The 11,015-nt window shown below is 39.7% G+C and overlaps 1 protein-coding gene across 2 annotated transcripts; it reads right to left on the bottom strand.

The window, feature by feature from the left end:
- Window positions 1–7,354: 7,354 nt before the first annotated feature.
- Window positions 7,355–10,164, bottom strand: gtsf1 (gametocyte specific factor 1). Of its 2 annotated transcripts, none has more exons than XM_005748985.1 (7): window positions 10,040–10,164; window positions 9,262–9,362; window positions 9,074–9,180; window positions 8,488–8,614; window positions 8,311–8,400; window positions 7,747–7,804; window positions 7,355–7,666 (listed from the first exon to the last, which is right to left on the bottom strand). In XM_005748985.1, exons 1-7 carry the CDS (start codon window positions 10,069–10,071, stop codon window positions 7,591–7,593), a joined length of 591 nt encoding a protein of 196 aa, XP_005749042.1. In that variant the 5' UTR covers window positions 10,072–10,164; the 3' UTR covers window positions 7,355–7,590. The 2 variants fall into 2 exon arrangements, with proteins under 2 accessions (XP_005749042.1, XP_005749043.1); XM_005748986.2 differs by lacking the exon at window positions 10,040–10,164 and adding an exon at window positions 9,862–10,025.
- Between the last annotated feature and the right edge of the window lie 851 nt (window positions 10,165–11,015).

Below are 11,015 nucleotides of genomic sequence, written 5' to 3'. Positions count from 1 at the left end.
TTGCCCACCCCTGCTGTACACTAACTGCTGCACCTCCACCCACCAGTCTGTCAAGCTAATCAAGTTTGCAGATGACACCACCGTTATTGGACTCATCTCGGACGGGGATGAGTCTGCCTACAGGAGGGACGTTGAACATTTGGTGTCCTGGTGCAGCCACAACAACCTGGTGCTGAATGCCCATTCGGACCAAAACCTCTCGCCATAAGAACAGTTTCTTCCCTTCTGCTGTTGAACTCGTGAACAATGGCCATATGACTGTTCGCACCACAAACACATGACCCTATACTGTGTTCTCTGCATCTGTTCCATTTTTGCACTGATCATCACCTGCATTCATGTATATATCTATCTGCTTAGCACTTTTAATTTACATTTTTATTTAAGTGTTGTCTTACAGTATGTTTTGCACTAAGTACCGCAGCAATTTCTTAATGTTGTAAACCTGCTCGACATTTGGCAATAAAACCCTTTCTGATTCTGAAGGGGGCTACAAAACAAGTTTTTCGCAGTCAAAGAGCCACAAAAAAGCCATTGGAGGAGAAGAAAAGGATAAAAACCACAAGACAGTAGATCAGGTGAAACCTGGACTTTAGGTTTAAACATAAGCAGACAAACCAGAGCAAGACAGCCACAGCTTCCAATCTCTGCAACTCAATGACATCTAGAGTGTAAAAATTTGACTTTTTATTGTAGTTTGACTAGGAAACATTGTGCAATTCGTTAAGAACAGGAGAGTGATTGAGCTTCATCTGAGCCAAAGGTCTGAATCGTTATCAGTTTTAAAGCCCTTGTTATGACAAACCACAGTGAAGCAAGAGTTAGTTAACAATGGGCTTGAACTTCGTCAGACAATCAGAACAGAAAAAACTTAAACATTTGTTTTTAGAGAATATTATTCATCTATTTTACCAAGCTGAGATCAGAATGAGATCAACTTGGTTTCCATGTGGCCACTAATTTAAAATGAGTTTGACCCCATTTGTTGTCCTAAAAGCTGATACCGCCCACGTGAAGTCATATTTAGTAGTATTTAAATGAAACAATTTGAATGGGAAAAGAGCAGGAGTTCCTCGTATTCTTTTCCTTGCCCCGGGATATTTACAGTACGTCACCTTTTCTCAGCACTGAGTCTGGAACAAAGCTAATTTATTTCAATTTATGTTTCCAGAAGGCGTGTAAATATTGATTTGGCGATAGATGTCCAACCAAAAATAAGAGAAAATGTTGTAATCAATAATGTTTTATTGCTAATCAATAGCAACACATGTGGGATGGAAATCAGATGGGGTGGTGAAATGAAAGCCATTTCTTTGCACATTTACAGGTGTTACATTCTCTAATATATACTGAGCCATTTTTCAAAGGGGTGGGGTGGGGATGGGGGTAACTTAATGCAATATATTCAGTTTTAGAATTCATATTCAATGTTAATTGTAGCTAGGCTCAAAGTGTGTTCACGCTAGTTTATTTTTTATAAACAACATTTTCATAACTAGGGTGGCAATAGGGGTGGCAAGAGGTTGTTTTAGGGCCACCCCATGCCTCCACAGTAGAGCTGCCCCTGCAGCAACAGCAGGATTGTGTTAAAGGAGAACAGTTTGGAAAAGAACTGTGATAAGAGATGCAGTGAATCAAATTAAGCAACTACAAAATTGTATATTTTCATCTGTTTTAATAACAATAAGTCTCATAAAGTTAATATTGTCATTAAGAGAAAACTTAGACAAGCAGATGACCCCCTAATAGCAAGCACTTGGTGACAATGGGAAGGGAAAACTCCCTTTTAACAGGAAGAAACCTAGACAAGAGCCAGGCTCAGAGAGGGGCAGCCACCTACTACGACTGGTGAGGGGAGGGAAACAGGACAAAAGACACACTGTGGAAGAGAGCCAGAGTAATAATAACTAATAATTAAATGCAAAGTGGTAGGTAAACACATAGTGAGTGGAAAAAGGGTGAGTGAAGTGCAGCATGGGAAACCACAGCAACCTAGGCCTATTGAAGCATAACTAAGGGAGGATTCAGGGTCAGCTGATCCTGCCCTAACTCTATGCTTTATCAAAAAAGCAAAGTTTTAAGCCCAATATTAAAAGCCACATTATCTGTCAAACACAGTGTAAGCAATATTCCAGCACAGACATGCAAAGCTGCGAGCAGAACAGGGTCACTAGTGTTTATCTCACTAGCTGGGACCACATCCTCAGTGACAATGATCGATGATGGATGAGGAACCGTGTACTGGTAAATGGTAAATGGCCTGTATTTGTATAGCGCTTTACTTAGTCCCTAAGGACCCCAAAGCGCTTTACACTACATCCAGTCATTTACCCATTCCCCATGTACTAACGAGAAGTGGATGAAAGAAAGATTAGAAGAAAGAAGAAAAAAGGGGCGGGAGAAGGGTGGGGCATGAAAATGAGAACAGCAGGTATTGGTGAAGGGGCTTATAGAGCCTGAGGCCAGAAGGGGCGTGAATGAGGTGTGATCCCGCTCCTGAAATTCAGATAATATCTCCACTTATGATGTGACTGTTCATGGAAGGATGAATTGTGAAAAGTCCTCTCTGCTCAGATTCAGCCAATGCTCTAAAACTGCAAATGGATAATGCAAAGTGCAAAGGCAGTCTAAGAGCGATCAATCTAATTTCTCTCAAAGCAGAGAACTTAGATATTTTTCTGTGGCCAAGTCAGTCACCTGATCTCAACCCAACAGAGTTTGCTTTTCAGTTACTGAAGATGAACCTAAAGGCAGAGAGGCCCATAAACAATTTAGGGCTGGCAAAGCATCTCAAAGGAGGACACAGAAGAATTGGTGGTTTTCCAGTCTTCAGACAGTTATTGACTTCAAAACCATCCATCCATCCATTCGCTTCCGCTTATCCTTTTCAGGGTCGCGGGGGGCGCTGGAGCCTATCCCAGCTGTCATAGGGCGAGAGGCGGGGTACACCCTGGACAGGTCGCCAGTCTGTCGCAGGGCCAACACACAGGGACAGACAACCATTCATACTCACATTCACACCTAGTGGCAATTTGGATTTTTCAATTAACCTATCCCCACTAGCTGCATGTTTTTGGACGGTGGGAGGAAGCCGGAGTACCCGGAGGGAACCCACGCAAACACGGGGAGAACATGCAAACTCCACACAGAAAGATCCCGGCCTGATGGTGGAATTGAACTCAGGATCTTCTTGCTGTGCGGCAACAGTGCTAACCACCGTGCCACCGTGCTGCCAACTTCAAAACCATGACTTAAAATTATATTAGCTTGCTGAATTACTTTTGAGGTTCTGAAAATGAGGAACTTAATATAAGGAACTGAATATTAACTTCTTTATGAATAATTCCTAAAGAGTTGAAAATGAAATTAAATACGGTTGAACACCTGCACATCAAATTACATCCTCTTTGTATGGAGGCTTGTATGGTGACTTTGAACCTAATGGTACCCCTTTCTTTTTCGCTATTTTGCAACTTCTGATCATTTTTACTCTGTTCATTAGCATCATCACAATTAATCCTAAAACAGTGACTCTGGTTCGTTGTATGCTCCCCAGTCTGAAGCCCGGAAGGAGACACGAAGCAGTGAACTCCCAGTGAGAAACAAGGCAGCAACCAAAAGTAACTTCAGGTGCCAGTGCATCGAAGACTGTATCACAAGATGAATTGATACAATATACTCTTGTCACTCCAACATGTCAGCATGTAGCTGATAGAGCTGGTGACTGCAACCTACCATTAAAAAAAAAAGAGTAAAACCAGAGACAAAGATGATTTTAACTGATAGCATTGATTACTTTACCAGTTCTGTTGGTTACAGTAATTGTGAAATTAAAAATTGTGATACATATGACAATTTTGTATGACAAATTTAATTTTACTTGTTGCTACAGATGAAAAAATAAACATTCAGGATGTTTAAGTTAAATTCAGTATTTACAACTGTGGTACTTTCCGGTTTTTAATTCTACTTTTAAATCTAATACATTTTGATTCTTCACATAAAGACCCTTCTTTTTCAAAAGTTTTAACACAGTCCAACTAAGGAACGGATCTTTTTCCACTTTTTGACATAACATAACACCCTCCCTCCCTGTGATGTCTTTAAATAAACTGGCAGCCTTGAAATAATCACATATGTATCTGATGCACAACCACGTCAATGAGCACAGGGTACTACTAAAAATCTGAAGATTTCTTCCATGCTGAGATAAAATCACTTTCTAAAAATACTCATAAAATCTCAGATACGAACACCCGCGGTATTAAGAAATCAGAGAGCATCTGAAGAGCTATTTATAATACTGGCTCAGTTCAGTTTACCTCCTTTTTTTAAAAAGACACTTTATGTCACATAACGTGTTATTTAAATAGACAGCATGGGCTCCTACTAGCAGTTATTCGTTGATAATACACAATTACATCATTGGCTGGTTTAAAAAGGGCACCGTGACATTTAAGCCTGCTTAGTGGCAAGGTTATAAGATCTATATCAATACAAGCATCTTCATGTTCCACCTTAAGTGGTCATACAAGTAGTAACACAACCATAAGCAGCTCTTGTAGCTCATTGAAACATATTTGTGTTAATATATAGAACAGAGGTCCTGCAGACTGGGTACAGATGCATGAAAAATAAAAGGAAAAAACAGCATCAAGTTTCTTAGTCAGGTGTTGACACCGTGTCTTGCTTGATCAGCTTCAATGATCCTTGGCATGGATTCTACAACTGAAAATTACTGGTAGGGATTGGGGATTGTACAACAATCCTAAAAAAGAAATTCCCGTATTTGGTATTTTGATGACGGTTGTCATCAAAAGGTCAAACATATTTAATTAAGTTGATGTTAGCTAAAATGGTTAACATCAATTTAATATTTATCAGATGATTGGTGAATGTCCATGGATGGAGTTAATGTCATTCTGTAGGATATCAATCCCAGAAATACAGAAATATAACAAATTTGGTCACGTACTATAAACTTTTTATTGCTTTGTAGAGATGCTTTCCTCTAATAGGACTGGAAAACCTTAGAACAAAATGTTCCCTCACTGCATAATAGAGAGATCACTTCGCCTTAGAGGTGAAGGGTTCACGTTTTTTTTCCTTACTCAGTCACCTGTTCTTACAGATGGTCACAGAGCAGTTTAGCGCCCCCGTGAACATTTCTAATAATAGTCACAACTAAAATAGACAGTCATCACATGAAATCAATAATGCCACTTAGATATGACAGAGTGGGCTGGCATGCTGCCCCTCACACTTGGATTATCGTGACACTTGCAACTAAGCTCACTCTTATGCAGCAGCTTTGGATGCATGACAAAGTTAATGTCAAGAGAGAAATGTTCTTTATACCCGGAAAAGCCACATGTTAAACATGTCCGACAAGAGAAGATCATTGAATCGATGTGTGATAATGAAGTCAAAGTGACAGAACGTAAAGAGAAAGAATGAATGTAGAAAGTTGACAAATAGCGCCATCCAGAGGTCAGAAAATGACAGTTAATACACAGCTGTGCTCAGACTGATCTTGGGTATGAATGTTACTCTGGCCTTTTAATGGTTCTGCATAATCCACACAGGATCAAATATTTACGTATATTCACTTTAATCTTTTAATACATGAGGGCCAAAGCACATTATCTTCTAGTTACTGATCATGATTGACTACAACTGGTAGTTTCTTTTTGCCAGAATAAAAAGGATTTATTTGACAGCACTTACTGGATTGACCAATACCCAGCACAATGTGAAAGTCCAAGGAATTCAGTTAACATCTAAGGACAATTGTAGATTTACACGAGTTGGGAAGGCTGTTTCTAAACAGTTCAAACTTGTCCTCAGGATCTCCTTACCTGGATGATTGAGCATGTTCAGACAACTGTATGCAAGTTCAGGAACAACCCAGGAATCACTCAGAGTGAAGCCTTCCATGAACTGGAAACCAGTATCACAGTTTACCATTGTCATGGTCTAAGAAGGTGCTGGCCAAGAAAGACACCCCTGCTCCAAAACTGACACCTTCAAACTCAACTGAAATTTCCAGCTGTCCACGTGGATTAGCATTCTGGAGAAAAGTTTTATGGTTGGATTAGACAAAGGCAGAACTATCTAGCCACAGTGACAAGAAGCATGATTGAAGGAGTAAAGGTGAGGCTCTGGGGATGGTTTACAGTCACTGGTGCATTATGAAAAGTGGAAAGAGTAATAGAGGATGACGTGTACCTACAAATTCAACTTCACCTCAAACCAACAGCTAGACCAGTTGAAACCTAAAAACAATTAGGTTTTTACTTCAGTTAATTTTATTTTCAAGCGTTTATGAGCCCTGATCCACAGGATATTTAAGGGCTAAAAAACCCAAACATTTTACCTCTATTAAAAATTACAACCACATCCAACCACTCCACACAAAGGCTCAGCAGGACTTTGCAAACCTCTTAAGTCATGTCAAACTGGTTTCTTGAACTTGATAGCAAGTTCACTGTACTCAAATGACCTCCACGTCATCAGATCTCAATCCAATAGAGCAGCAGTCCCTAACCCCCGGGCCTCGGACCGGTACCGGTACCATGTGTTATGAATAAATTTTCTTTTTCGGTACCGGTACTAGTTTTATTTTGTTGTAGTTATCCACGACACCTTAAAGGCCGGTCCATGAAAATATTGTCGGGCATAAACCGGTCCGTGGCGCAAAAAAAAGGTTGGGGACCGCTGCAATAGAGCACTTTTGCAATGTGGCGGAACATGAAATTCCAGTCATGGATGTGTAGCAACTGTGATGCAATCATGTCACTCAAAATCTGAGGAATGCATGGAGCACCTTGATGAAATTATGCCAAGAACTCATTCCAACTCAATTTTATATAGTACTAAAACACAGCTACCTCAGGGTGCGTTATATTGAATGCTAACCAATCAAAGCAACACTGAAGTCAAAGTGTTCCAAGCTGTTATAAGTGTACGTATGCATGCTGCACAACTAGAATAGCCATAAATAAAAAGGTATTGCCACTACACAACTCATGTTACACCAAGCAGTTTGTTTAAAATGGCTGAATTACCTCCTCAAAAGGTCTTGAAATTCTCCAGAGGCCTGGTAATGAACTAACCATTTGATTCAGGTGTGTCGACCCAGGGTGACATCCAAAACCTGCAGGACACAGGCCCTTGAGGCCTCCAGTTCCCCCATCCCTGCTCTACACCAACTGTTTTTGGAGTTTAATCAGACCTTGTGACTTGATGTCAAATATAGGATGTGCTGCAAATATAGGACTTGAAAAGTTTGCCTTTAAACCATCTTGAATCATTGCATAGCATGTGACTGAAAATGAATCTACTCAAGTTTCCTCACGTAAACAGCTTTATTAAGCAACAATGCAGTCTGACTAAACAGTGAGGATGCTAGACGCGACGAAAAAAAAAAAAAAAAGAAAAAAAAGGGGGGGGACATATCACATCAACGTAGTCTGCATCTGGCAGAAGGCATGAGTCACATTGAGGGAGATTAAAAAAAAATGTTAAGAACAAATTTAAAAAGGGAAATGCCTAAACATGCTTGCATATGCAGTAAATACAAATTATAGCTTAAAAACCAGACCATGGAATGTCACTGGGTGATCTAAACGTTGGACCAAGATTGTTGGTGGGTCTTGTTTCCTGTCTGGTGGGAGAGAGACAACAGTTAGAGAACAAAGAAAAACTACTGTTAGCCGATTCAGACTGATGGAAGAGCTGACTTACTTTGGCCCAATGGTTTTGGTTTCACCCCACACAAATGGAGGAGCAGTGTTATCTGCCTCTGCAAGATGGGACAGTTTCCTTAATACTTTCACTAAGTATTGTCTCAATGTCTCAGGGTGCAGCACAAAAAGTTTATATTTCAGGTGCATTTAGACCCAGACCCATTCTTAAAATGGAAAGTATTGTTTAACAGTCAGAAACTGAAGGGGGAAAAGCAGTTTTCAGACACAAGGTTCGAAAAAGGTTGACCTAGGTGAGAAATGGGATATTTCACATTTTACACAGTAGCAGTTCATCACAACAGCCCTGAGCAATCTTCCAGAGTTAAAGAGTTTTATTCAGTAATAATTACTAAAACTAGCAACCAAGACCATTAACCCAGATGAAGTGTTTACAGAGGTCACAGATCAAGTGAGCGTAAGCTTCAAGCAGGAGGAGCAGTTGTCTTCAGCTTTCCATTACAAGGAAAACGAGTCTAAAGCACTTTAACGCTTGATTCACACAGCCACGTAAGGGTTAGTCATCCTTGTGCCAATACCAAGATGATGAGGTTATAAGTCATACCTTGATCCCAATCCTCAGTCATGTTTGGGTTAACCCAAGTGCTGACTGGGACATGCCAGTTACAAGGTCCATTTGAACTTGAACTTCCATCTGTAACAGGGGTGCAAAATAAGAAATATTCACGAGGTTAAACATGATTAAATTTAAGTTAAAGAAAAAAAAAAAAAGCAGTCTTACCTTCTTCCATGTCCACAGGAACTCTGTCCTCGCAGGTCTCAGTGTGGTGAGCCAGCTCATGTTTGGGGACCAGGTGGCGAGCATTAAAAGGGCAGGTTTTCAGTTCACGCGCCAGTTTGGGATGGTTCTGCAGAGAGTTTATATAAACAATCAAACTTTCAATCATGGCTAAAGTTTCATTCAAGCCAGGAAATTACTCAAGACCAGTACCAGCTTCGCCACTTAGCAATTTTTATTCTCCCTCATCCACCAGTGGAGAAAATTTGGCTACTTTTGCATTTTGATGTTCTGCTGAATAAAAATAATTGTAAGCGCTGGTTCAGTGGTTAGATTATTCAATAGGATCCTGTTTAACTCAGCTGCATGAAATCCAGAGGCCCTTCCAAGATTTAATGTTTGCATTGTAATGGCTGCTGTGAACATCTAACAAGGCCAAAGTCTCTTATAAGATTAAAACCCATCACTGGAACTACGGAAACTAAAAAACAAAACTAAAATGAGTAAACTCAATTTGACAGACTCATGTAAAATAGAAAGAAAATACAACTAAAACCTAAAATTTTAAAGATACTAGCACTTGACTCACCTTCCTGCACTTTATGATGTGGTAAGGAAAGCGGCTGGACCGGATCTTGTGGTTTTTATCAAAAGGGCACTGAAGAAGTTTTTCTGGGTCTGTGTTTCCTTTCCCATCTTTAAAAGGGGGGAGAAGCAAATGCATTAACTTAGGATTTAAAGTACTGACAACATCTTAATGTTAAAAAAAAGTTTCACCATATTCCTCCACCAGCTGTGCTGGCTCTGCAGAAGAGGTCCTGCAGGGACTGCTGGTGCTTCCAATTACGAAATTGCTCGCCATCTGTAGCTGGAATTTACTGTGGGCAGGCAAACAGTTTAAATTAAAATATAACCACCACCCCCAAATAGACACGCAGGAATTGTGTAAGCTAAATGCTTGCACTTTGGTAATGCCAACACATGGCACAGCATTCACAAGCTGCATAACCACATTAACCCTTCAGCTCTGCAGGTGTGCAACATTTTTCTGTTACCCCAAAGTGAGCTTAACTTAGCCTGCTGGTTTGGATTATTTTTAAATATAGAGAAGAAGAAAAAAATACTCCTAATGTGTGTACAAAGACAGAAACATGAGTGACCTTAGTGAATGAAGCTAGCTCTCCCCCCCCAACTCTTTGTGTCTCAGTATAGGTGCAGGTGGTTCCTACACCCCCAGTTCTTCTTTGACCTGATTAAACATCCCATGATAACCAAATATTCACGTTTGACTGATATAAAGCCATTCTATATGGATAAAATAAGTCGCAGAGCTAACTCGTGGACACACTACACAGTACCTAGCTCATCAAACGTTACCGTAAAATATGCAGCAAGAAGACCTGGCCTGTTTCCAAAGTCTGTTAGCAAAAAAGTTGCCTAGCTACTCAGCACATTGCCTGAGACACTAACACGTGAATTTTAAACACCTGCACTTAACTTTTGTAACGTTTATAGAAAATGGTTCGAATAAAGCCTAGAAGCAGTTTAAAATTACCGTGAAAGAGATCCGTTTCTCTCAAAAGACATCAAACAACCAGAGCCGCCCCACTTCTTTAAATCTCGCGAAGAGTCACGTGATTTTTGGCAGTTAAATTTTTTTTATTAGCTCTACGGGGATTTTACCTTTTTCCATCCATCCATTCGCTTCCGCTTATCCTTTTCAGGGTCGCGGGGGGCGCTGGAGCCTATCCCAGCTGTCATAGGGCGAGAGGCGGGGTACACCCTGGACAGGTCGCCAGTCTGTCGCAGGGCCGATTTTACCTTTTTTCTTTTTAAAAAATATTTTTATATGAACTATGAATACTATCAATAAAATGTGCAAACTGAATCTCTGGCTTTTGGTGGAAGAAGCAGCTAATGAAATTAGTTGTCCGTGCAAAAACTACCCACTCATTTTTAAGTAAAGATGATAAATAGCATCAATAAAACATGCTAATTAAATTGCACTGACTTTTGGAAGGATTGCTAAATTAAATGAACTGCAAAAGTAAGAGTACATACTACTGATTACATGTAAAATTCCAGTACTCAAAGTAAAATGCTAACGGAAAAGTACACAGCTACTGGCAAAGAAGTAGTATGAAGAATAAGAAAAAATCTGAAATTCTTTAGTGATCTTAAAAGGTTAGAAATTATTGTATTAGAGCAGCGAAAAACAACAAAATGTAATATACTTATAATAAAATACTTATTTGTAACTGGACCTATTTGTATCACATCATATCATATTTTTCTTATATTAAAGCAGACGTTTTATTTTGTGAATAGATGGTTCATTAAAATATGAAAGAGTCAGTGTTTTTAGAATGCTTATTTACATTTATAAAACAAAAAAGGTTATTTTTTGCCATCATTTTACACACTTAGTAGCATGTGACTCTTATTTACCCTGGCACCATTTTTTTCCATTACGGTAACTGACTCACTTTAATCTTTGCTGTATATGAGCGTCATTACGGTAAGTGCGCTGC

Source organism: Pundamilia nyererei, unplaced genomic scaffold (genome assembly GCF_000239375.1).
Source record: "Pundamilia nyererei isolate P.nyererei 1_Seehausen unplaced genomic scaffold, PunNye1.0 scaffold00235, whole genome shotgun sequence".
NCBI classification, from domain to species: domain Eukaryota; kingdom Metazoa; phylum Chordata; class Actinopteri; order Cichliformes; family Cichlidae; genus Pundamilia; species Pundamilia nyererei.
Note: the sequence above shows the minus strand (reverse complement) of the source record. Positions and strands in the feature narration are given on the sequence as shown.